This window comes from Solea solea, chromosome 8, assembly GCF_958295425.1.
Source record: "Solea solea chromosome 8, fSolSol10.1, whole genome shotgun sequence".
In the NCBI taxonomy this organism is placed as follows: Eukaryota; Metazoa; Chordata; class Actinopteri; order Pleuronectiformes; family Soleidae; genus Solea; species Solea solea.
Genome location: NC_081141.1, coordinates 552,475 through 580,281, shown reverse-complemented (window position 1 = coordinate 580,281; position 27,807 = coordinate 552,475). Strand labels below are relative to the sequence as shown.

General features: G+C 41.1%; 3 protein-coding genes across 4 annotated transcripts; 2 read left to right on the top strand and 1 right to left on the bottom strand.

Annotated features, from left to right (window-relative positions):
• The first annotated feature begins 7,100 nt into the window (after positions 1 to 7,100).
• On the top strand, positions 7,101 to 10,584 carry LOC131464677 (molybdopterin synthase catalytic subunit-like). 2 transcript variants are annotated; one of them, XM_058637318.1, is made up of 5 exons: positions 8,550 to 8,688; positions 8,784 to 8,897; positions 9,184 to 9,343; positions 9,507 to 9,630; positions 10,438 to 10,584. In XM_058637318.1, the coding sequence occupies exons 2-5, from the start codon at positions 8,786 to 8,788 to the stop codon at positions 10,564 to 10,566; spliced, it is 525 nt and encodes a 174-aa protein (XP_058493301.1). In that variant the 5' UTR covers positions 8,550 to 8,688; positions 8,784 to 8,785; the 3' UTR covers positions 10,567 to 10,584. The 2 variants fall into 2 exon arrangements, with proteins under 2 accessions (XP_058493302.1, XP_058493301.1); XM_058637319.1 differs by lacking the exons at positions 9,184 to 9,343; positions 9,507 to 9,630; positions 10,438 to 10,584 and adding exons at positions 7,101 to 7,259; positions 8,033 to 8,157 and having other exon boundaries at positions 8,544 to 8,688; positions 8,784 to 8,900.
• On the top strand, positions 10,502 to 17,955 carry si:dkey-3h3.3 (uncharacterized protein LOC100144568 homolog). Its single transcript, XM_058637316.1, has 5 exons — positions 10,502 to 10,580; positions 11,710 to 11,847; positions 14,968 to 15,888; positions 16,481 to 16,698; positions 17,169 to 17,955. The coding sequence occupies exons 2-5, from the start codon at positions 11,752 to 11,754 to the stop codon at positions 17,236 to 17,238; spliced, it is 1,305 nt and encodes a 434-aa protein (XP_058493299.1). The 5' UTR covers positions 10,502 to 10,580; positions 11,710 to 11,751; the 3' UTR covers positions 17,239 to 17,955.
• Positions 17,956 to 19,245: 1,290 nt separating this feature from the next.
• On the bottom strand, positions 19,246 to 25,811 carry golph3a (golgi phosphoprotein 3a). Its single transcript, XM_058637317.1, has 4 exons — positions 25,342 to 25,811; positions 22,683 to 22,814; positions 22,135 to 22,249; positions 19,246 to 21,605 (listed from the first exon to the last, which is right to left on the bottom strand). Exons 1-4 carry the CDS (start codon positions 25,549 to 25,551, stop codon positions 21,181 to 21,183), a joined length of 882 nt encoding a protein of 293 aa, XP_058493300.1. The 5' UTR covers positions 25,552 to 25,811; the 3' UTR covers positions 19,246 to 21,180.
• Between the last annotated feature and the right edge of the window lie 1,996 nt (positions 25,812 to 27,807).

The window sequence follows — 27,807 nt, the reverse complement described above, 5'->3', positions numbered from 1 at the left end:
GCTGAATCACTCACTCACTCACTCACTCAGTCACTCAGTCAGTCACACACTCACACACCCATAGAAGTCTGTGCATTAATGGCTGAAATGATATCTGTTCATTAAAACATCGTCTTGCTGAACGAACAATCGTGGGCTTTGTGAACAGGTCTCTTCATGACTAAAACCACACCGATGCAATGAAAGAGAGGAAAAAATGAAACCTCCAAATTGATACTTCAGACTGGAAGAGCTTTGAAGTGCTGTTTTCATCCCATTTTGACCAAAATAAATGTGTATTTTTATTATAGCATGTGTCGGGAGGTTGCTAATGGGTTTGGAATAAAAGACAACATTTTGATTCAGCCGTGCACTGGTGGCACAGAAACCCTTTTTACTTCAGCTCATTTGAAAGCTGCAGCGCCGCCGCTCCCCTATCATTGGTTGATGGAGTCAAAGATGACGACCCACTCAGTGTTAATGCTTGTCTGCAGCTAGAAGTGATCCCCATGAACCAAAGCAAAAGCCTGACTCCTTGCTGAATAGACGCAGCGTCTTGCTCTGCTGCCTGCAGTTAGGGATCACAGCAACATGTCGGCATGAAAGGCTGCAGGTGGCCGGCCAAGGCTGCGTTCTCCTCCCCGGGAGCAGATATCACTGTGACCCAGGGCGAGCTCATTCACCAGCGGGGACGGGTCACAGCTGACGACTCGGTGAAAGGCTGGTGTTAGCTCGGAGACATTCAAACCTGTCCACAAATGTCATCGTGTCTCATTGTAGCTGAGAAATAAACATGTCAAACAGTTCCCCACAACAAAACGTGAAAGTGGATTCAAACAGACACTGGGTTCTTCCTCTGCTTTATTTGAATAAAAAGGGGGCAGGGCCTGTTTCCTTCCTGCTTGATGTGATTGGCTGCTGCATCAAGTGTGACTCTGATGAACTCCTCATTCAGACCTAGAATTAACATCCTCAGTGATCTGATCATGTGCTGACTGCGTTCACATCCAAGGACTCTCAATGTGTCCTCAATGTGTCCTCAATGTGTCCTCAATGTGTCCTCAATGTGTCCTCAATGTGTCCTAACATCCAATCACACACACATGAAGTGGACATAGACGATGGATGGATGTTTACGATGTTGTCGTCAAAATATGTGCTCCGAAACTGTAGGGGGAGCTGTGTAGAGAAAGATATATATCTCTATATATACAGTATATATATCTCTATATATACAGTATATATATATACATATATATATATATATACTGTATATATATATGAATGTTGTCTGCTCTCATTACTGATGCTACAACATCTCCAGTGGAACAATGACTCTGTGTCTGAGTCACAGGACGTCGTGCAGCTGTGGCAAAGTGAACTTTAAACATCTGTAATCGTGTGAGATTATTGTAATTTAAAATTCTGTATCGTTTGAAAATCAAAAATGAATCAAACAAACTCTTACTTTCACCAATGTAGGAACCTAAACTGTATGTGGTCTTGTCAGGATTATCATTATTTACAACACATGAGAAGAAGTCTTTGGTATTGCTGTAATCTTTGCTCCTGGATTATCCAAGCCTGGATTCTGTTGTGACTTAATTCTGCAAAACTCTGTGATATTCTTACATGTTTGTGACAAACGCTCGACTAAAGCAACGTGGTGTAAGACGATGGTGGAAAGTTTTCTCCTTGAATACCTGACGTCCGTATCTTCACTTCTCTGATTCCACGGCGACGCGATCGGTATCGTCCTGAACTCTGAACTCTGAACTCATCGATGATGTCGTGATATCATCGACCACGTGATATCGTGTTCTCATGAAAACACAGAGATAAACAGAATACAGTGAATACTAAACATATTTTACAGCTGTTTTTGTATTTTTCATATTAAATCTATTCAACATTATATTACATATACCTAAGATTGTTTGGTGTTTTAATTACACTTCACGTTGTTATTATTATTGATTCATTTTGGATTTATTTCTCTTTTTGATTTATTTTGTATAAACAAACACTTTTACTGTCAAATTCAGTGAAATACGATGAAGATGATGTTAATGATGTAATATTGTGTTTATAATCAGATGAGATGGTCATTGAGTGATGCCATGACATGATAAACACCAGCGGTGGACAGCGTTCACGTAAACACGAGCCGAGCGTGAGCGCCATTTACGCTGTTCTCCAAACTTCCCATTTGATGTGTTGCAGCTTGTGAAGAGCTCTTGAGCTCTTGCACTGTTTGTTGAGATGAGAAATGGCGGTGAGTGCCTTCCTCAAGGTCTGCACTCACTGTTGTCTCAATTTGTCAAGCGCTGGCATCTTTACACACCGTCCAAGCCCCAAATGTCAAATGTTGCTTGAAAAGTTACTTCCTCCGTTAGAGCATCATAAATTTTGTACCTTTTAGAGGAGAAACCAACTGAGCAGAAAGGACGTGGGGCCCCACCAGCCCCCCCAGCCCCCCACCCCGAGCTCGTTTAAGGGCTTTAATTTATGCCTGTTTCCATGGTAACTATCTCCTTGGTCTTTGCTAAAGCAGTCAGCGCTGAGGTCCATTAGTAACTGTATCGTCTGCCTGTTGAGAGAAAGCATGTGAATGAGCACGAGCGTAAACACAGCATGTGTCAGACTGAGAGCGTCTTCTCTCAAGATGCAGAGATTAAAGAGAGACTGGGATTAGCATCAGACGGGACAACATTAGGTGGATTTTTTCAATCTGATCCTAGGGATTTGAAAACAAGACGTAAAATAAAGGGATAACTTTTCAAGATCTACACAATAGTGTTCTCTCTTTGCCTGCACTGAGCTGTAGTCTGGATTAAAATGTATTCTGAGAATAATTCAATAGAATAGAACACCTACTTGCTCTGTGTGTCACATGAATAAAGACAAAGACGTTGTTACTGACGTGTGAATGGACATGAAAGAGTTCACTGAACATAAATGCACTGATGAGTGTGTGAGTGTTATATACAGTAAATACACGACATTTAACATTTAAATGTACATTTTAACCAAAGTTTTACATTTCATGAGCGTGAATGCATCTTTTATTTTCTAAAATATTTGTTGTTGTTGTTGTTGTTGTGTTTTGACTGAAGACCAGAACCCAGAGGGAGCTGGTCTGGTCCACCAACGATGATCTGGCATGAACGGATGAATTATGTTTGACTCATTGTTAAGACAAGACGTGAGCAATAATCTGCTTCTACTTCCACTGACACTTCACTCACTTTATCTTATTTCCTGCAGCTGACTTATAAAAAACTCCATCGTCTTCAGCTCGGAGTGAAGATCTCAGACCACAAATCCAACATGATATGAATCTGATTTAATTCATTCACTTTGTTTGTAAATATGGAAACAGAAGCGAGGGAGGTGAATTCATTTCATTCACTAAATATTACTAAAGATTCAAATCTTAAAAATCAATCGGTTTAAAAATAGATCCTAAAGAGACTTGTTTAGATCATTTAATAAATAGACAATGCACTGTATTATTAAATGGTGTAACTTACAGTAGGAATTAACTTGAGTCACGATCATAGATTTTGGTGTAATTATGCATTTATTTGATGAACTAACTTCATTTTCCAGATGATCCACCGACACGTACTGTATTCAATGTTGTGGTGTGGCAGGTGGTCAGCGTCCTCTGCTGCCCCCTGTGCCTGCTGGAGGTCAAACACCACAATCAGCTCCACATTGTCAGTAAACATGATGCAGAAGAACGAATTAATACTGACGTCACATCTAATCAAAGCATAATAATGACAATAATAATATTAATACTGATGGAGCTGGATCCTGCAGCCCAGGAGTCACATGGTGAGTGTCATGTAAACATGTCGTAGAGGCAAGAAAGTTACAAATCACTGTGTTTGTGTCTCAGTCAGTGAAGAACACAGTTAAACGCCGTCCTGTTTCCTGCTGTGACGTCACGAGGCTTCATACAGACACTGATGTGTCACTGATGATGGAAACATGAGGACGAGCTCGGGATGGTTTTTGTCTGACTGTGAGTGAAACTGTGGACTTGAAAACACCGAGCCAGAACCTTTGAGTTTAAATCAGGTGGTTTCATAAAATAATTTCCACCGCTCAGTAATTGAGGCTCTCAGTCATAAGTTGTGGAATTGTGATGGAAGATTTTTGGCTGACATATTTAGATGTTGTTGTTCATGTCCATGTGGACCCTGTGACGGTGACACTGGGTTCTAAGAAGGTTTGTCTGTGGTTTCCATGGTGACCCCACCAGTGCTCATCCTGGCAGGGAGTTAGTATTGATGGTGATAGTAGCAGCAGGTACTTTTCTCTCCACAAGAAGAAGAAGACACAACAATCATGACATTCTTACTGTGTCCATTGATACATTGTTGATTGATTATTTAACCACGGTGACATCAGTGTGTGTGTGTGTGTGTGTGTGTGTGTGTGTGTGCGTGTGTTGCAGACTCGTGGCTCACACTGTAAACAAACACCTATACAACATCAATTAGTGCTGTGTGAACACAAGGTAATGAGAGAGACCACACTTCACTATAATGACTGATGCTGCTGCTGTTGCTGCTGCTGTTACTACTGCTGCTGCTTCTGCTGCTGCTGTTACTGCTGCTGCTGCTTCTGCTGCTGCTGTTGCTGCTGCTGCTGCTGCTGCTGCTGCTGTTGCTGTTGCTGCTTCTGCTGCTGCTGTTACTGCTGCTTCTGCTGCTGCTTTTGCTGCTGCTGCTGCTGCTGTTACTGCTTCTGTTGCTGCTGTTACTGCTGCTGCTGCTTCTGCTGCTGCTTTTGCTGCTGCTGTTACTGCTGCTGCTGCTGCTGCTGCTGCTGTTGCTGCTTCTGCTGCTGCTGTTACTGCTGCTTCTGCTGCTGCTTTTGCTGCTGCTGCTGCTGCTGTTACTGCTTCTGTTGCTGCTGTTACTGCTGCTGCTGCTTCTGCTGCTGCTTTTGCTGCTGCTGTTACTGCTGCTGCTGCTGCTGCTGCTTCTGCTGCTGTTACTGCTGCTGCTGTTTGGTCACAACAGTGAATTGTTTCTCAGGCTCTGACCTGCAGTAAACCCTGACGTCATGTTCACGTCCAAACTGACCAACGCTGAACACAGTGGTGAGGAAGGAGCACTGTCCAGAAGAGGAGGAGGAGGAGGAAGAGGATGTTAAACGGCAGCTCTGACACATACGACACATTCTGAGAAATACTTATCAGGAATAAAACAAAGTCGTGCCGTTTAAACTTTGTGGTTTCTTTCTTTTATCTGACCTCAGTGCCGGACCCAAGCCTTTATGGGGCCCTAAGCTGAATTTGATTTGGGGGGGCCCTCCTCACACCACCTCGGAGTAGCCTGTGTTTGACTATTATTGATGCAAATGTCATTAATTACAGTTTTATCATTTACAAACGACGGTGTGCTAACAGGCCCAACATTTCAGTGTCTGTAAATGTGTTCATTTAAATTCATAAATTGTTGTTTATGTTTGTTTGTCCCTTTGAGAGTGAGCCTTTGTTGACAAGAGGAAAAACAATAAGACATAAAAGATAAGAACATATTCTACAGCTGTGCAAACATGTGAAATAAAAAGAAAAAGATTGTGTGTGTAATATATCAGCTGCAGTTTAGGCCTCTAAACTTTGTTGATGCGTCACATGTTCATCTGCGTCTGACTGTGATCACATTATTAAAGTGGACTTAATCCCCGCTGTTATTTTCCAATATTACTAATGTAGCTGTGTTCTATTGGCTGATGTGGACAGATGTCTAAACCTCGTCAATCCGGCCCCCGTGATACCCTCACACACACACACACACACACACACACTCACACACACACACACATTCAGGTCAGTGGCTTTTGAAACACTTAAATGTTAAAATGTCGGGTTTAAGAAAAAAGGAATCCCACAGTTTTATGATTTGCATTAAACTCTTACAGTATATTACCATAGTTAGTTGTACATATAATATTGTTGTAATTATTATGTTTTTATCTGACATAACTGATAAAAATGAACAGAAATATCACGTCATCTCTGACAAAGAGCATCACATATTACTGGTTTGCATTTCTTTCTATTTTTATTAAGCTTTTTTTGTCAGGATGAACACACAAACACCAGCATGTAAACAGGCCTACACAATACACAATACACAATAAATACAGAAATAAATAACTGCAGATGCAAAGAATAAATAAAAGCAACCTTCCCAAAGCTTTACTTGTCCATCCGTCCTCCATGAGTGGTCTGTCCTCTGACCGTGTCCACTGTCTTCTGTCCTCTGACCGTGTCCACTGTTGACCATGTCCACTGTCCTCTGTCCACTGTCCTCTGACCGTGTCCACTGTTCGGCAGACTGAGGCGGTGAAGCGTTGGACACATTGTTCACGTGCACATGAACACATGAACACATGAAGAAACATCTGGTGACAACATGAGAGACTCAGTGTTTTAAAGAGTAAAAAACTCTGAGGAGGAGGAAGGTCCATTTTTAGAGCTGCACTGACCTCTGCTGGACAAACTGTAGCAGTGCAACAAGGACTTCATTTTCTTGTCTGTCTACGTCACACACAAGAAAAACGTCACAATATTCTACACGTAAACTTTGGAAAGACACCTTTATAAAATGTTGCTATTTTTGGCCATAATTGTTATTATTGTTATTGTTATTATTATTATTACTTATATACATACATACATATATGTATATAAAAATGTTAGACATTATTATTTTGTTTATTGGATGATTTGATATTGTCTTTGTTTCTAATTCCTCTGATGAATGTGATTTCGTGCTAATATGTTTTAAATAAGCCAGAAAAATAATAAACATTTAAAACAATGTCTTTAAATGTTTCCCCTCTTTAACTCCATACTGACTCATGTTTGAACTCATATTCACTCTGTTGTACATAACTTACTTTAATCATTTGTTTAATATTAATATTATAAAACCTATAAAACCTAATCCAGCCACATGTTTCTGCCCGTTCATCTCAACCATGTAAAGCCTCACTCTACCAGCAGGTGGCAGTATTGAAACAGTTTGTTTGTTTTAGTCCGCCACTAAGAGGCGAAGAAGAAAGGGGGCGTGGCCGCTTGAGACGGTTTAAGATGACGAAGCTACAGAAGTGCAGAGACTTCTGAGGAGAACAACAACAATAATACTACTAATTATTATTATTATCATAATAACAATAAGAGAAGAGGCTTCATTAGCGTGTGAAGCAGTGTCACGTGTTCTGAAGCGGCAGACTCATTCATGCCTGCACAGGTGAGTGTCTGCTAGCGTGTTTGTTACGAAACAGCATGTGTGTGTGTTTGAGCGTGTTGTACGTGAATGTACGTGAATATACGTGAATATACGTGAAAATACGTGAAAACACGTCGCTGTTCTTGGTAGAAAAACGTACAATTGTAAGTTGTGCACGTGGACGTGTGTATGACTGCTCTGTCATGAGTTTGCCTGAGGCCAGAGACGCACGAGGATGAAGATTAAACTTCTTTAACTATGACAAACAAGTCGTTGGTAATCTGTTTAACAACAGACCTGAGAGCAGCACTCAAGATCACTCACTTCACGTTCACCAAAGTCATTTAGAAGTAACAATGTCTCCAGTTTGTCTGTGATGTAACTGAGCAACATGTGATTAACACATTTAGATCATCTCATATGATTCCATTCATCTGTTTCACTTCAGTTTGTAACTTTATTTAAATGAAGAAAAGTAAAGTTCTTCATCACAGTTCTTCATCACAGATGCATTGATTCACTAGATCAACGACTGCAGCAGTTTAGTGATAATTCACCAACAACTGCAGTGTTTTAACGACTTGTTCATCATTTAAATGAAGTGGAGAATTCAGAAGTTTGATTCTTTTCCCACTGGTGAGTCAGATTGTCAGCAAATGTGTTTAAAACACTGATTTTAAATATGATTCAAACATTAACTCTATATGTGATCATAATTTACTGCAGGATTTATATTCAGATAAAGACAATCAAAGTGTTCATGTGCTCATCGGCAGTGTTTTCACCCTCCTCAGGTGTTTGTGTTGTACTTTGCTAAAAGTGCAGAGTTGACCGGTGTGAAGCAGGAAGAGGTCGCTGCCGTGCCAACACCAATCAGCAGCCGGGACCTTTGGAACCTGTTGCTACGGCGACACCCGCGGTACAAAGCACTTTCTGATGTTCACTGTAACTGTGTTTGAAGGTGACGTTTAGCAGCAGAACATCCCTCACCTCACTCCTCCTTTCCTTATTTACTTCCTATCTTTAAAAGTCTCTTTCTACTTTAATGACGACATCGTATGTGTTTGTTATCACAGCAGCAGGCGTTTAGTTAGTGGACGTCATGTGTGTTTGCAGGAATTCTGACATTTCCCAGGTTTCTTGAATGCATCTTGAAGCTGCTCCTCTAAGATCCAACAGAAGGAGTTAAATTTACCAGGGTCTTTGAATGCATCTGGTAAACTGCTCCTGTATTACTGTCACTAGCTGTCATGTGTCCAGTTACGTGACGTTTGATTGTGTGTGTGTGTGTGTGTGTGTGTCCAGACTGTGTGCGCTGCAGGACCACGTGGTGCTGGCGGTGCGTCAACAGTACGTTGCCATCGGTGACCAGGTGCTCGTGTCCCTGGTGGACGGGGACGAGGTGGCAGTGGTGCCGCCTCTCAGCGGAGGATAGAACACGAGGCAGACGGTAAGAAATCAACAACTCAACAACGTATACAATGAATCGTGTAGTTCATGGTTTAAAAACCGTTAGAAAATATCAAGTGTGATATTTGTGTTTAGAAATGTCAGAGGAGCAGAGCGACGTCCTGAAGCTGAGCCATGATTGGCTGTCAGTACAGGAAGTGGTGGAGGCCGTCAACAGCGCTTCCTGTGGAGCCGTTTCAGTGTTTATAGGTAATGAGATGTAATATTTGAACACAGTCACACATGTTTCCATTTATTCCTTTTTAACTTTCTTTAGTTTGTTAACATCATTCTTTTGAATAGATTTTATATTGAAGTATTTCAGTTTCCTTTGATTTTATTCTCTTCTTCTCTGGCTGTGGTGTGTGGGAGGAGTTTAAACTCACCTGTGTTTGTTAATCACTGTTACAGCAACAAAACTCTGACACATTCTCAGTGTTACATGATGTTTTGTGTGTGTGTGTGTCTCTGTGTGTGTGTGTGTGTGTGCGTGCAGGTACGACCCGTGAGGACGTGGTGGGCGGCGGCAGGAAGGTCATCGCTCTGGTGTATGAGGCGTACGAGGCGATGGCTCAGTCCGAGTTCTCTAAAGTGTGCGCTGACATCAGGGAGCGATGGCCGTCTGTGACGCACATCTGTGCTCACCACAGACTGGGGTGAGGCTCTGACCGTGCTAATGTGCTAACTGCTAACACCTGTTACAGTCTTCCCTGTGTCGCATCATTTGTCCCTCGTGGGCTTCTCTATAAAGAGTGTGGTCCAACATGTGGCGCTGACACTGCTCCTTACTTTACTCACTGGACCAAATTCTCTTCTTAGGTGTGTGAAAGTAGGCGAGGCCAGCGTTGTCATGGCGATCTCCTCTCCTCATCGCCATGACGGCCAGCAGGCGATCCAGCACTGCATCGAGCAGCTGAAGGCCAACGTCCCCATCTGGAAGAAGGTACTGACTCACACACACACACACACACACACACACACACACTCTGACCCCAGCGCTTCAGCTCCGCTCAGAGTTTGAAAAGTCTTTGAATTCTGAATAAAATGCATGAAAAACTGTATTTCTTTGCAAAAACAGCTGATGTTACTCTTTGATTATTAGATGCAGGTATAAACGTGTGTGTGTGTGTGTGTGTGTGTGAGAGATGATTGTTTATAGCAAAAACTTGTGAAAAACTAGCAAAAACTTTAGTGTGAAGCACTAAAAGAGTGTTTCTCAAAGTCAAGGATCCTTACAAAGGCTCCTACACAGACAAGGAAACACTCCTTGCAAACATTCTAGGAACACACAAATGGAAACAGTACGAGGCTAGCACACTTACTAGTAGCCTCATGAAGGTCATTGAGGACGTTCTCACCACATTTACACTGTAAAACATGAGTGTTTTGGTTTTTTTCCTGAATTTTTGTCACACCTTTTTTTTTACAGCTGCGTAAACTTCATCAAGTTTTGTGCTTGATTGTAAAAGTTTGTTAAGATTTCATGTAACTTGAACACCAATGTTATCAGTTTCTCTCAAAGACTCTGAACTGTTTAAAATTCTAAAATCAATTCAAACAAAAAACAACTTAGAAATCCACATGAAACTGATTATAATAATAATTATAATTATTATTGTTGTCATTATTTCCTTCATTACATTGAGTGCAGTTTACATGAAACATTGTGAGGACTTCAAACATCTATCGTTGACTTTGAGAACGCTCCTGGTTATTCGCTGATCACTGATCATGTGACTCTGATCCACAGGAAGTTTACGATACAGAGGAAGTGAGCTGGAAGGAGAACTCTGAGTGTCCGTGGTCCAGTCACAGAAAAACTCCCCGAGGAAACATCAGTGCGGACGTTTCACAATCAGCTGCTGCAAATAAAGTGTAGACTTTCTGATAAAGGTTATTGATGGTTTCTGATGATCAGTCTGTGTTGTGACATCGTTACGTCACAGGAAGGTCAGAGAATAATGTCTAATAATGTCTAATAAGGTTCTTGTTGTTAAAGTCCTGTGAGGTGTCTAAACCATGTCAAAACACCTGAGACGACACTTCTGTGCCACATTGACTTAAATGTGCTAAGTTCAGGACTTTTATGTTTATTTTTTAAACTTAAAGAGTGAATAAGAAATGGTTCAAAATAACTTCTTTCTCTTTTGGGCAAAACATAACACAGACATAAAAATAAATCTTAAAATCTCTTATTACATTCAAGTATGAATTAATATTAGATTGAGTGTTTTCATGTATTATTTTCTCTTAAACTCTGGAGTTGTTACAAGGTTACAGATTAGTGAAGTGTGGATCATTCCCTTTAGTGTTGTTAATGGTTAAAGGAGCTTCCTCACCTGCTTCAGAAGGATCTTCATAAGGTCACACAGCGACACTGACGCTGTCATGTTGAATATCCTTCACCTCACTCTCACTTCAGAGTGTGTTGATGAGTCTATGAAGCTTTCACTTTGTCCTTTGTGGTCTATTGTAAACACATGGTCTGCTCCTGGTGTACACTATATATATATATATATATATATATATACATATATGTATATATATATATATATATACATATATATATATATATATATATGTATATATATATATATATATATATATACGGCTCACTCTGGGAAGGAAAAAGAAAATACATCTTCACTTTTATTACACTTTACCTTTTGCTTTTTAAAAGGTCCAGTGTGTAAAATTTAAGAAAATATTTAATATATGTATATATATATATGTGTATATGTATATGTCTATATATGTATGTACATGTATATACATATATACACATATACTATAAAAGTATATGTATACATATACTTTTATAGTGTATATATACGTTTATAGTGTATATACATATATACTATAAAAGTATATATATATATATAAATATACTTTTATAGTGTGTATGTATATATATATATATATACTGTCATATACTTAGTATTTGGTTATCTTTACAAAACCAAATACTAAAATAATGAGCTACACACTCACAGCTCCCAACACGTGATGATTTCCTCACCAGTGCAGATGACGTTATTCGCCAGCAGAGGTCGCTCGAGGTCAGATGAACAGTGAAGACGTCCTGGTCCTGGTCCTGGAGCAGAAAGTGAAACTAAAGAGCGGCGTCAGAGGACGAAGAGTGAGACCTGGCAGCATGGAGGTACTGTACACACTTTTTACAAGCTTACATGTACTCATACTTATATATATGTGTACTCATAGTTATAGTTATATATATGTACTCACAGTTATATACATGTACTCACAGTTATATACATGTACTCATAGTTAGAGAGCGTTTAACAGAGTCCACCTGTCCCACAAGGATAGTCACGTGCACCCGCTCTTAAACTCAGGTAAACAGGTCCGTGTTGTAGTTGAATCTATTGTTCGACTCTTAACCTCATAAATAACAAATAGTCGACTGAGTGATAACATTCACAGTTAAAACGTGTCACTACGTACGCTGCTCTCTCTGTGTGTGTGTGTGTGTGTGTGTGTCCACGAGCGGTGTCGTGCTCAAAAGTGACTGTATACTAGAAACGCATTGGGTCACATGACCTGTATCTGCGAGGCTGCAGCTGCTGAGCCTCAAACATACTCAGTGACGTCAGGTCACAGTGTACAGCGTCTGTCCTTAAGACCCTTAACCCTGCACAGAGAGGAATCCCTCACATCAAAAACCCTTAACCCTGCACAGGGAAGAATCCCTCACATCAAAAACCCTTAACCCTGCACAGGGAAGAATCCCTCACATCAAAAACCCTTAACCCTGCACAGGGAAGAATCCCTCACATCAAAAACCCTTAACCCTGCACAGGGAAGAATCCCTCACATCAAAAACCCTTAACCCTGCACAGGGAAGAATCCCTCACATCAAAAACCCTTAACCCTGCACAGGGAAGAATCCCTCACATCAAAAACCCTTAACCCTGCACAGGGAAGAATCCCTCACATCAAAAACCCTTAACCCTGCACAGGGAAGAATCCCTCACATCAAAAACCCTTAACCCTGCACAGGGAAGAATCCCTCACATCAAAAACCCTTAACCCTGCACAGGGAAGAATCCCTCACATCAAAAACCCTTAACCCTGCACAGGGAAGAATCCCTCACATCAAAAACCCTTAACCCTGCACAGGGAAGAATCCCTCACATCAAAAACCCTTAACCCTGCACAGGGAAGAATCCCTCACATCAAAAACACTTAACCCTGCACAGGGAAGAATCCCTCACATCAAAAACACTTAACCCTGCACAGGGAAGAATCCCTCACATCAAAAACACTTAACCCTGCACAGGGAAGAATCCCTCACATCAAAAACACTTAACCCTGCACAGGGAAGAATCCCTCACATCAAAAACCCTTAACCCTGCACAGGGAAGAATCCCTCACATCAAAAACCCTTAACCCTGCACAGAGAGGAATCCCTCACATCAAAAACCCTTAACCCTGCACAGGGAAGAATCCCTCACATCAAAAACCCTTAACCCTGCACAGGGAAGAATCCCTCACATCAAAAACCCTTAACCCTGCACAGGGAAGAATCCCTCACATCAAAAACCCTTAACCCTGCACAGGGAAGAATCCCTCACATCAAAAACCCTTAACCCTGCACAGGGAAGAATCCCTCACATCAAAAACCCTTAACCCTGCACAGGGAAGAATCCCTCACATCAAAAACCCTTAACCCTGCACAGGGAAGAATCCCTCACATCAAAAACCCTTAACCCTGCACAGGGAAGAATCCCTCACATCAAAAACCCTTAACCCTGCACAGGGAAGAATCCCTCACATCAAAAACCCTTAACCCTGCACAGGGAAGAATCCCTCACATCAAAAACCCTTAACCCTGCACAGGGAAGAATCCCTCACATCAAAAACCCTTAACCCTGCACAGGGAAGAATCCCTCACATCAAAAACCCTTAACCCTGCACAGGGAAGAATCCCTCACATCAAAAACACTTAACCCTGCACAGGGAAGAATCCCTCACATCAAAAACACTTAACCCTGCACAGGGAAGAATCCCTCACATCAAAAACACTTAACCCTGCACAGGGAAGAATCCCTCACATCAAAAACACTTAACCCTGCACAGGGAAGAATCCCTCACATCAAAAACCCTTAACCCTGCACAGGGAAGAATCCCTCACATCAAAAACCCTTAACCCTGCACAGAGAGGAATCCCTCACATCAAAAACCCTTAACCCTGCACAGGGAAGAATCCCTCACATCAAAAACCCTTAACCCTGCACAGGGAAGAATCCCTCACATCAAAAACCCTTAACCCTGCACAGGGAAGAATCCCTCACATCAAAAACCCTTAACCCTGCACAGGGAAGAATCCCTCACATCAAAAACCCTTAACCCTGCACAGGGAAGAATCCCTCACATCAAAAACCCTTAACCCTGCACAGGGAAGAATCCCTCACATCAAAAACCCTTAACCCTGCACAGGGAAGAATCCCTCACATCAAAAACCCTTAACCCTGCACAGGGAAGAATCCCTCACATCAAAAACCCTTAACCCTGCACAGGGAAGAATCCCTCACATCAAAAACCCTTAACCCTGCACAGGGAAGAATCCCTCACATCAAAAACCCTTAACCCTGCACAGGGAAGAATCCCTCACATCAAAAACCCTTAACCCTGCACAGGGAAGAATCCCTCACATCAAAAACACTTAACCCTGCACAGGGAAGAATCCCTCACATCAAAAACACTTAACCCTGCACAGGGAAGAATCCCTCACATCAAAAACCCTTAACCCTGCACAGGGAAGAATCCCTCACATCAAAAACCCTTAACCCTGCACAGGGAAGAATCCCTCACATCAAAAACCCTTAACCCTGCACAGAGAGGAATCCCTCACATCAAAAACCCTTAACCCTGCACAGGGAAGAATCCCTCACATCAAAAACCCTTAACCCTGCACAGGGAAGAATCCCTCACATCAAAAACCCTTAACCCTGCACAGGGAAGAATCCCTCACATCAAAAACCCTTAACCCTGCACAGAGAGGAATCCCTCACATCAAAAACCCTTAACCCTGCACAGAGAGGAATCCCTCACATCAGCAGGTCATGTGATGTGATTACATCACATTTACAAAGAGAGGGAAGAGAAGAAGATGGAGATGAGAAGCATTTAAAAAAGACAGTTATCGATCATCTGGGGTTAGTTCCAGCTCGTCATGTGACCCTCAGAGAAGAACAAGCTGTAGCTTTATAATATATAGTAATAGTATTATTACATTTGGTGTTGTTTTGTTTTGCAGTCTATAAAAAACCTGGTTGCCACCATCGATGAAGCTGATTACAGAGACTCTGTCAAACTAAAGAAGATTCTTCAGCGTTACGGTTCCAAGAAAGAAGGTTTCTGTTACATCGTGAGAGGAGACTTCAAACAAATGAACCATCTGTCAGAGGATCTGTTAGCAGTGGAGCGTCACTTCACACCTGACACACCTGACACACGTCACCACGACAGACGTGTGGACGTGTCGGCGTCTGTCATGGAATACATTCAGCAGAGACGTGCAGGAGAGCTGGACAGAATCACAGGAGACAGCTTTATTATAGAAGCACAGCCACAGCAACGCAGTCACCTGCACAGCACAGTGCAGGTGACCATAAGACCACGCCCCGTCTCCACGACCAGCCACGTCCACGCTGACCACGTCAGACAGAGGTTCATCACGCTGTACCAGAGAACTGCAGCCGACCTGCAGCTGGCGTCGCTCTGTGTGAGTGAAGGTGAGCTGCAGGAGCTGCAGAGGACGTTTCCACAGCTGCTCTTTAAACCCAGACACAGACATGAAGTCGATGTGATCGGACCTTTTGTGTACATCGCTAGATTAAAAGAGTTTCTCTCAACACACAAAACACCAGAGCCGAGCAGGAGGGCAGCGAGTGAAGGTCCTGAAGACGAGTCGTGTCCCATCTGCATGGAAACGATCAAAAGAAGCGAGAAAAAGACTCTGCCGTGCAAACACTGCTTCTGCAGAGACTGTCTTCAAAGAGCGTTCCACTACAAGCCCGTGTGTCCCACCTGTGGACGAGTGTACGGCACTTTGACTGGGACGCAGCCCGAGGGAGGAAGAATGACTCACACCACAATCTCATCATCATCGTTGCCTGGATACCACAAATATGGAACCATCATTATCCAGTATCGCATTCCGGCGGGGATCCAAACGGTAAGAGAACACTGGACTGTTTCATTTCACCTGTGAAGGAGAGCAGCAGTGACTTTGCTCCCTCAGGGTTAATCGTGCCATCCATTTGTAGTTGGAACTCGGAATTTCCGAGGTCAGGGGTCATTCCTTCAACAGCTGAGCTCCCTGAACTCGGACGTCTAACTTAAGTTATTATTATGTTTATAACGCTGTATATAATTCTTATTCTTATTATTATTATTATTATTATTATTAATAATAATAATAATAATTATTATTAATTATTAGTTATTCACAGCAGATCAGTTTGGACATGAAGTCTGAGCAGGTGAAATAAACCTGGTGAAGCTTCTTCACACAAATGTAAACTCTGTTTAAATGATGTGAAGAATGTTCATATTAAATGATGTCTAATTATATCATAATTCTATATTGTTTTCATGTATTATTTCAGTTGATTAGCAGCTGTGTTTGGTCGACTGCTCTTTACATAAAAAGTCCACACAGACAAACTCAGCAGTTTGAGTTACTAACCTCACAAAGCCCAGTGACGCAGAGACGTGTGCGTGTGTGTGTGTGTGTGTGTGTGTGTGTGTGTGTCGTCCTTCTGCAGGCGGAGCATCCCAACTGTGGTCAGCCGTACGACGGCGTGTCGCGTACGGCGTATCTCCCCGACTCGTCCGAGGGCCGGAGGATTCTGACACTGTTGAAACGAGCCTTTGATCAGAGACTCATCTTCACCGTGGGTCGCTCCACCACCAGCGGCAGGAACAACGCGCTCACATGGAACGACATCCACCACAAAACCTCAACGTGTGGAGGACCAACACAGTAAGGACTTATGACACACAGAGCACTGCGGCACATGAGTGCACACAGCTGCTGCTGCTGCTGCTGCTGCTGCTGCTGCTGCTGCTGTGACGTTCTGGACCTCGGCTGAAGTGTAATCGTTAAACTGAAGCCTCGCTTTTCTGCTACACTGTAACTGCAGATGTTTTCAAATGTGTTTCTAACGTTAAAACTTCAAACTCTTGGAGCACGACACATGCAGGGTGTCGAGAGGGAAGGAATTGGGCTTGTAATTGGACGGGTCAAGGGCAAACACTTTAAAAAGGCTGGGTTAAATTCACCAAAAAAGAAATTGTTGTTTTAGTTTGAAAGGTCAAAGGTCAACATCTATTTGGCCTCTATTTGATCTAAATCTGGGATAGATGATAGTTTTGATTGTACATGAGCCTGACTCAGTGTTCAGCATGGTCCATATCAGGTGGTCTAACCTCATGTGTGTGATTGTGTTGCAGCTACGGTTACCCGGACCCCGACTACCTGAGTCGAGTGGCAGATGAACTGAGAGCCAAAGGAATTGAATGAGTCACTGAACACATTTAGTGACGGCGCTCGTGCTGTACTTCCTGTCAGTGTGATGAAGGACACTTATAACTTCACCTTAAATCATCAACTATAGCTTTTGTTTGTATTGTAATCAATATGATTTATCATATAGTCAGGTTCACTTGTAAACACAACATAGAGGTTTTCAGTTATTTATAAAAGCATTTTATTAAACCACATTTCTATTTATTAATGGTCAGTTTGTTTGTATAAAGGACTTTTCTACACTTAATATTTATAATCAGTTGTAATAGATTAGAAGACAAGTGATGGAATCACTAAACGTGTTTGTGATGAATAAACAGCTGCTGGTGAATAAGTTTAAACGTTTAAAACACAGAGAAAGTCACTCACACACACACACACACACACACAGAGCAATCTCTATGTGAAATCCCTGGACTTGAACCCTCACATGGAACAAAATCAAAGTTGTAGCTTCAAATAAGAATTGAAATCAGTTGTATGATTAGGCACTTCCAAGCTCATGGTTTATTTTCAAGGGTCAAAGACAGAACACAGATTAGAGGTCCCTTTATTCAGATAGAACACGTATAATCTCCCATTATCAATCCCCCCCCCCCCCCCCCCCCGGCTCTATGCTACATACAATATCAGAGGGTTATCAGTGATCAGCTGTGTCTTTCACAAGATCCGCTCTTATCAGAAGCTGCGTGAAAACAAAACATTTAAAACAGAAAACAGTTGAAAACATGGATGAAAGTACAATTCATAAAGTGAATCGAGGCAGAAAGAAACATGAAAAGGCTTCGTTGGATGGTTTTAAAGCACAAAGATGACGCCGACTGTAATTGGGATAAAAAAGGTCCTTTTGCATTTGTGACTGATATAAATACGTAAGTATTCACACTCATTTTCTTCTGATTCTCTTTAGTGAGTCATCAGTGGATTTATCATATTAACGACAGCGTCTTCCATAATAAAGTACGACTTAACACTAAAGCAGTAAGTAAATCTGACCAGAGTCAAAACATCATATCTTCATCCTCTGAACTATTAAATATTGTACAACAATGTGTGGATTTTTTAAATAAGTAACTTTGACATTTAAGATGAATCTTTTAGAAAAATAGCAGGTGAAGCATGAAGTGGAGCGTGGTGAACTCTGACCTCAGTCCTGATGTAAATGCAGCATAAGAACCTATCAGGAGTGAGCATTGATATTACATTATAACACATACATGGATTTAAAGATCCGTCGCTCAGGAACTAAAGGTGTATTTCTTCAGGTAAATTTCATCATTATGACTTTCACACATTAGGCTAAAAAACTCTTTATGTTTGTATTTGCTTTATTATTATTATTATTATTGTTATTATTATCATGCAGTGATGTTCACTGAGTTTGTGTGTATCGGTAACGATAGTGCTGCGCGCTGTGAGTGACGTCATACGCAAGCAACGCGCCGTGCGGAAGCGCACGTTGTTTTCAAAGTGGAGCGAGCGAAACTTTTTCACACGACGTCAGAAAACTAAGTCCACGGCTGTTTGTTCGAGGGCCGGTCATCGTCATCGATCCACGCGGTACGACACGGTACGACACGGTAAGACAAGCACGTGTGTTCAGCTATGACGTTTCCTCTGTGTCACTTTGAAGTGTAACAGCTCACTGACTGGATGTTAAACGCAACAAAGTTCCGTGGGTCTCACACACACACACACACACACACACACAGCAGTGACGTAAGTCTTTGATTGTGATGGAGAACATGAGCGCGTGGTCGAGTAAATGAAGCTGTTAAAATCATTTTGGACTAAACCATTAACAAAGAACTGACTGTTTATTTAGAATGTCTATCAAGCTTATTTAAGATTGCTGTACTGGTGCACACTTATTAAATAAATAAGTCATTCAGTACATTTCTGTTTATATGAGATATTATTATTATTATTATTATTATAAAGAAATGTTTCATGATCCCAGTCTCCTCTGTATCAGATCAGGATCGGTCCATTCTAAAGTAACATTCACATTTCATCACTACTCTTCATCACTTCCAGAACACAGGTGTACATTAGACTTTCTTTTCTACTTAGCCTGATTGTATTTGCTTTATTATTAGCATGAGCAGCTAACTACAGCAGCTATGTCTCACCGTCCCACTCAGTTTAGATGGTTGGCAGAATAACTCGTGGGTTACGGACTCAAGAACTTTAACATTCAATAATGGTTTGAAGTAAAAAGATACAAACTAAGCATGACAAAAGCATATGGTCCCAGCACTAACAGTAACATTGAGACTCTTCCAGAAATGACGCGATTTCATGTATTTTTAGACGTTATGACACAAATACAATCTGTTTTAAAGCAGATCTTTCTGTTGAATTCACCTTTAAATTCAAATATTTCAACAAATGAAGTCCTTAAAGTGTTTTACGTTTGAATCAGAATAGGGTTGATCAGAATTTTAATATTGAAGAGTGTGAAAATATCTTTGGTTTGTAAAGAAAATAAAACATTTGAGGAAGAAATGATCAACATTTTTATCTTCATTTTATGGCTCAAGCTAATTCATGTTTTGACAATAAAATCAACAGATTCCATTAGCCTCCCGAAGGCTTCACGATACCTTGTATTTATATCAGCCACAAAGTGTTCATAATGTGTACCATGATTTGATTTTCACTGAAGATTTTAAGTTCATTTTTTCTCCCAAATCTCTGTAATTGTGAGTAGTGACAACTCATCACGTGTTTGTAGAACATTAAGTCATTACAAATAAATCATCTAGTGTACAACCAAACTGTCAGGGGTTCACGGTGGCTCAGTGGTTCACACGTCACATCACAGCAAGACAATAATCATGTCCAAAACCTGCTTTACACCGTGTAGGTCATGTGACTTATCAACCAATGAACAGGCCACGTGAACCACGACAGTGTCCCACTATGTCCTCACACAGAAGGGTATATTCATAATGGATGGGATGGATTTAAGGGATAGTTCAGGGGTTTTCAAAGGCAGTTGTAGTCCAAGGTAGTCGATGAGGCATCATGACAATATGTCCGCCACTGAATCACACAGGTCGACAAAGTGAAGTTTGTAAACCGTGAACTCCAGAGAGAAAAATCAGCATGTTTATTGTGTGGGAGCTGCTGGTCTACTCTTGGTTAATGTGAAACCGTGACGTGTCACAGGCAGCAGGGGGCGCACAACAAAACGTCTGATTCTCTCTGTGGACGCCGAGCGTTTACAAAGCAAAACAAACTGTTACAGGCTGTTTAACGGTGAGATCCACGTCCTGCTGGCAGCCATGTTCAGTAGTGTCCGTGTTCTTCACAATGGTGGCGTGCTCAGCACAGTCACGACTCCACAGTGTACAACAGCACTTCATCAAACCTGAGCTATCACTTTAAGAGGCATCAACGATACGTAACAAAAGAAAAAGAAAAAGAAAAGACAAATGCTTTTTCTCCCAGCACTTGATACAAAGTGAGACAGTGATGGTGTTCTCACAGGTATCCTCACCCGTGTCTTCATCAGGTGTGTCGCGATGCTTCCTTGAATAACCGCCGCCGTGCATGAGATTCACCTCTCAGAACTTCAAAGACAAACCCGATAGAAAACAAAGAGGATCAAAAGTAACGTCTTGATTTTAGCCGTTTACACCCACATCATCACCAACCGCTTCATTCCATTTTTTAGCAAAAGTGAAGACATGAAGGACACATGGAGGAGGGGGCGGGGCATGAAGGATCAACAAGGACAGTTTCTCTGGGAGGGAAAATAAAATGAAGATGAGAGGGGAACAAGAAAAGAGGGCAGCCCATTCCAAAAGTCCAGGCAGGAGGGAACTGTAAGTCAAGTCACCATGTCGGGGTCAGTATTGTGATTCCTATCCCAACGTAAAATGCCACATGAATGCCACGACTGCTTTCTGTCCTGTGTCAGTGGAACCTTCATTTGGTGAAGGCGGCCACCACAGCCCATAGCAGCTCATTGGCGTTGGCCTTCATGCTCTCCCCCTCAGGCTCCAGTTCCAGCAGCTGCCGCACTCTCTTCATGGCCAGGTCATACTGGTCGTCGAGCAGCGGAGCAAAGGCGTTTTCCAACACATCAGAGGAATGGGCTAAGAAGATGAGCGCAAGCAGCCGCTTGTCCATTCGTTGGGGGTCATTCACCCACTTGTCCAGTACGGACTCCTGGACCCTCTTGATGAGGCGCTGCTTGATGTTGTTGTTGGTCAGAGGGTGTGTGGTCATGTCAAACAGCAGGAAGTTCTGCTTCTCCGTCGTCAGGACGCCTTTCTCCACCAGGTTTTTGGCCAGACGCTCGCGGACGTTCCGCAGCTGATAGTGGAGTTTCAGGGGGTTCCAGGTCTCTCCTGAAGAGGAGCCAATGAAACGCGGGATGGTTAAAAATACAACGATGCGTATCTACATTCACCAATGGGCTACATTCATTCTCAATATTCATTTGATCTCTTTATAAAAATCAGTAAATTGTATCATTTTGGTGTCACTGGGCAGCATATAAACACAATAAACAACATTTATTTATAACTATCTCTATTGAAATGATCAAATTACTATTCTATATAATGAGTACTATTATACTGTAATGTGGTGTGGGGGGTAGATTGTCTGTCTGACACACACACACACACTATTATAATAATAATAATAATAATAATGATAATAAACAGGGTAGATAAAACTATCTACTGAACTTAAACTGAGACACTTGTAGAAGAAACAAAAAGCTGCTTATAAACACGTTATATTGTGATGTATATCGATGATACGGCTTTTCCCCACTTGCAAACGACCTGTGACGTAAAGCTGCACATGAAACCTGAAGCGTGAGGCAGCTGTTTGTGTTTAAGAGTCACAGACGAGCAGAGGGAGACTCACCACTGAGCAGTTCGATCCAGCTCTGCACGCTCTCCGGCGGCTGAGTGTCTTTGATGTGCTTCAGAGCTTCATCCAGGAGCACGTCACCTGTGGGAGCGTCTGACTTACAGATGACCTGTGAAATGATCAGACAACACAGAAGCTGAAACAAAGTGACGCTGTTATAATAACTGACCGAACTCACATTCAGCTCCAACTATTAACTGCTCGCTGAAATTATATTCAACGATTTTTTGTGACACATTCTGTGATTTCCGCTTCTTCATTGTTCTGATTTCTTTGCTCAGCTATGACCAGGAACTGCATATCATTGGTGTCTGGACAAAAAAAGGCATTTCAAGAGATAAATCTTTTGATTTATTGTTACAAGAGTACTTAATTAATCACAGACCATTTTGATGATCGATTTATCAGGTTGAGAAACAAGCTCTCTGATTGTTCAGCTTCTGAAATGTGAACATTTTCTGGTATTTTTGCTCCAATATCACAAACAAATTGTAAAAAGTGAATCATTTTGTGTAAAAAGCAGAAAGCATTTGTTGTCCTACCTTCCTGGCCAGCAGACTTTTCCTCCTCATGCCACACGTCTCCAGCTGCAGGCGTCCCCTCAGAGCCAGTTCTATCAGCATGCACCCTCGCAGCCCTGATGAGATGCAATCGTTCCAGAACGAGGTGTAGCCCTACATCAAAGAAACACACACATACCAGGTTTGTCAAGAGTTTACAACGGTTTAACTACAGGAAACGCGGGAGAATTACGTCAGGTGCCCTTTATTGTATGTGTGTGTGCATGTGTTCCTTTAAGCATTTGAGATTACATGGAGACACGCCTCTATAATGATTGTCTGAGGCCACAAGATATGTTCACAAACAGGTGGAGCTCGTCTTAAAACACACTAGCAACAGGACACTCAACCACCCGCCCTCTATGGTGCATTCTCTCCAGTATCCTTACACTATAGTAGGGAGCTGACAGGAGAAACGCTGCTGTGATGCTGCAGCGTAGGGGTGACATCGGAGTGACACCCCTAGCCCAGCGTTCACACAGTGAAGGGGGACTAATTGGAAACGCAAGTGAACACTCAATTAAGTGTAGATATCTTATTTTATAATAATAAAACAGTGATTTATCGCTTCAGTATTGACCAGTGCTTGTTCTCTACTTCACTGCACTTAACATGTTAATCAACATGACTTATTATACCACTCAATCGCTTCATTCATAAATCTATGATTGCTGTATAACAGACTGTTGTTTGAGACGAAGCACAGGCGTCCAGTCATTAACTCGTCAAAGTGTAACTCGTCTCTCTGCCACGGCGGAATATTTTCCGAATATTAACACAAATATGTAGGGAGAAGGAGACAGTGTTCATGTTTGTAGCTCAAAGACTGTAGTCTTAATGCTAATACTGCGCCAGAGCCAAAGTGATGGAAAACTTCAGGGTTACCCAAACAGAACCCAGCTTCAAAAGATTTACACTGAACGCTGCTCTGCTACCACTGCCGGTCTCATTTATGTCCACCAAGGGTATGTAAGCGTGTTAGTGCCACTTAGCTTTTGCATTAGCATTACCCCGAGCACCATCGTACTCATTGTTAACTTGCAGTAACTTTTTAATTCATAACCACATAATAAAAATGATTTACTTCAGGGACGTACACTGAGCTGATGTTGCTAACAACGTTTACAGTTCAAATTAACAGACTATTATTCTACCATGAGGAAGAATAATCAATAAAATAACTAAAATCTTTATCGTTTTATCGTAGGTATCGTTGATAAAAAATTAAACGGTACCGGTTAGGCCTGTCGAATAAATCAATTAATCCCACGATAAATTTGCATGCTTGTTTGTTTTGTTTCTCACTCTCAACCAAAGAGACGGGATGACTCCTCCCGGTTCCTTAGCGTCACAAGGAGTGAACACTCTTGTCGCGAGTCATTGTGTCGCATTTGTTATAAAACAGTAGCAACTAAACACAGCATTTTGTTAACATCTATTTAATGAATTGTTTTGATTGTGTGTGGTTTTTATTCCAGGTCATTGTTTGTTAACGGTTAACCCTAACCCAGATTTTATTTGTTGTTTTTGGTTGTTTATTTATCGTTTATATTTAAAATGTCTTCCAGTTCCAGTGTTAAATATTCTTTAGAAATAAAAGTTTATTGATCTTGGAAAAGGTGTACCTGCATTAATATGCCATTATCATTGTATTAGATGAAAATGGCCTCAGGGCGACAATATATTATTGTTATCGCAATCATTTCTGTGACAATTTATCGTCCAGCAAAATCATTATCATGACAGAACAGTGTTTGTACAGTGGTAGCAAGGTTGCTTTGAGTTTTCGACTTTGAAATCCACCTGACCTTGGAAGTTGTGACTCCAGATGGAACACACCATTGGTGCATGTGTAATTAATGACAAAAGTGGACATTAATAAATGCTGTAAGAGGTCGAGTAAACAGATGCAGCCCTGTCCTTGTAATAGGACTTTATTACAGATTATAACAGACACAGGTAGTCTTAACCTTTGTAAATAATAACAATATGTCTGCGCTGGTTACAATGTGTTTTATGTTAAAATTACATTTTTAATAAAAAGGAATGTACAAACTTATCAACTAATATATGATGAGTGTTAGTTCACCAATGGGATCAACAATTATATTTCCTATTTACCTCTCCAGGGATTATTTAAGAGCTAATATTCTTCTGCTAACTGACGTTGTAGCTGTGTCTCAGTGTTGTACTAATTAAACAGTGATACGGTCATGTGACAGCACAGCGACAGACCCACTGTACAATGTTACCAACATCAGTATCTTCTCACGTTTATCGTCAATCCGTCTGTTTCACTTCCGACTTGAAGTCAGTGTTTGTGTGTTTGTGTGTTTGTCTCATTGACTCATTTACTACAACACACTCCGCCAGTCACACGACGACAGCCACGTCACTGACAATTAACCATCAATAATCACTTGTTAACGTTGTGCTTTGTTACAAACAACACACAAACAACACAAAGTGTTGTTAGCCAAAGCTAACATTCTGGCAAACCGCCCTGCTAATGTTAACCACAGCTATGTCGGCCAGGAAAACACAGCTAGCACTAGCACTAGCACTAGCGTTAGCACTAGCGTTAGCTTTGTAAAACAACATCTAAACGTCCGTCACATTTACGGCATTTAAGTGTCGTTACCTCTCGGTCCTTCAGGCCTAACAGCAGCACTTCTTCCATCAGAGTGAGACGCGTTTCTTTAGAGTCCCCGGTGTCGTCGTCCTCCAGCTCGTCGCCCCGGCGGGACTCGTCGTCCTCCTCGGCGGACGGACGGTCTTTGTCGGCGGCGTTGCGCGAGGCTTCGGTCCGCCGCTGTACGAGGCCCGAGCTCCGCTGAGTCAAGGAACTCATGTCTGCCCGGCGAGTTAGCTGAACGACGACGACGACGACGACGAAAACAACGACGCTGCCGGAGATGTTCGGTTCGGTTACTTGTTGTCAAACATAGAGCGGTTACATCGACTGTTGTCCACGGCGGCTACTGCGGCCTGAGCACCGATGACGACATCTGGATCCCCGCTCCTCTTCCTCGACTCCTCTGCAGTCGTGTAACGTGCGCGTAATATGGCGCCGTGCAGTGATGGTGCTGGAGAAGGAAGGTGGTGGTGGTGGAGAAGGTGGAGGAGAAGGTGGTGGTGGTGAACTTCTCCAGCAGGTAGAGGCCGACACCACCTGGACTGTCACGTTACTGCTGTGAGTGACACTGAACTATGAGTCAGCTCTTTTCATCTATAACAACAATGTTACTACACGAACACATCTCTTTATTTTCAATTCATATTTATATGAAATACAACATCAACACTAATAATTAGAATGATACAGACAAATAAATAAATACATACTGTATATTAGGCCTGTTACTAAATTAATCGTCATCAAGTTTGTCTGATTTGAGCTTTTAAAATGTTAATATTTTCTTGCGAAGATATTTAGATATATATAGATATTTAAATATAAAACGTATTTTGGAATCTGTTAAGTCATCGGATCATTTAAACAATAAATGCCATGTTATCATATTTGTACAGTGTAGCCTCAATGTCACAGTAATACATATCCACGTGACCATTCAGTTCAACATAATACTGCGTAATAACCTGAAAGTGTAATGTTTTTGTTTTTTAAAGAAGAATCTTAAAGGCTGCAACATTTAACTGATCGGATAATAAATGCAAACATCACAATTAGACACTTTTTACTACAGCTGCATTAATGAAATAGTATAAATAATGCATATAATACACAATAATGCAGCTCTAATCACAGGGTTGACACTGATGAGCTATAACTTTAAAACCCAGTTCTCTCTTATCTTGCACATACACATGCTACATTCATAAACTATTATGTACTGTTATTATGTTATTACTCAGTACTTTCTGACATTGTATATCCAGAGATGTTAAAATGTATGTTTATTATTTATTACATTTACCTTGAGCGTAAAAGTGCAATAAGGATTATCTTATCTTATCCAGGCGGTTTTATAAGCAAATCTACAGAGAGTTCAATAAAATGCACAGTTAACTGCTAACTAATCATATATGAGATATATGAAATATTCATGCTCTCATTTGAGATGTTTGTGCTTCTAAAGGGATACATGGTACTGTATACTGTTTATGATCTGTATTAGTTGATCTTAAGTCATTGCCTTTCATTTCAGATAATACCAGGTTTATTAGATATTTCTTTGGATTTTTATTGTCAAATGAAGGATATTTATGTTTGTTAGAAAGAATGAAATTGACTATAAATATGGTCATATTCTGCTTTAACACAAATCACTATGTGTACAATTAAATAAGAGTTAAGTGAGTTTTTTTAAATATAATTTTGACAATTCCATCTATTTTTTAATCAATATACAGTATTTAATTAATAGTATAAGTGATTATTATCAACGCAACAGCTTTTAAAACCAGGAGAAGTCATCACAGATACCTTGTCACAATATGACAATATTCAAAATCTAAAACCATCTTATCTTGTCTGATATAGATATAATATGTATTACTCATATATTGCCCAGCCCTGACATTCAGATAAAAATCGCCTTAAACAACTATGTGAAATCTGAAATAAGTTTGTTATGAGGAAGATATTCAGTGATCGATCTGCAGATGTAATTGCAGAGTTTATGAACAGGGTAAAATTGCATTTAAAAATCAGGCAGTACCCTAAACACACCAGCATTTGGCGCCCTAGTACCATTGATGCTGTGTGTCTCAAAATCCTCTCATCACATACATTTTTACGTTTTTATTTTGTGGTATCCACTGATGATTTACTGATCCATTCTTATCATATTAGTATGCAAAACATTACAAAAGTCAGCACCTTCTGTCAAAAAGATTTGCCCATGACCTTTTATTTTCATCCAGCCTCAATTATTATAAATCATTGTAACCAGGCTGCACCAGAACTCTTACTTACTTTGGTAAATTCTTCCTAGAACACCAAAATTAAAAACACTTCCTATCCATAACTTTACTCCAATCTTATACCTTAACTATGAACGTGGACAATCTTAGAAACTTGATGTAATTTGCGTAATTAACCCACTAACTCCAGAACACCAGAATTTCAATTTGTAATAGGTAT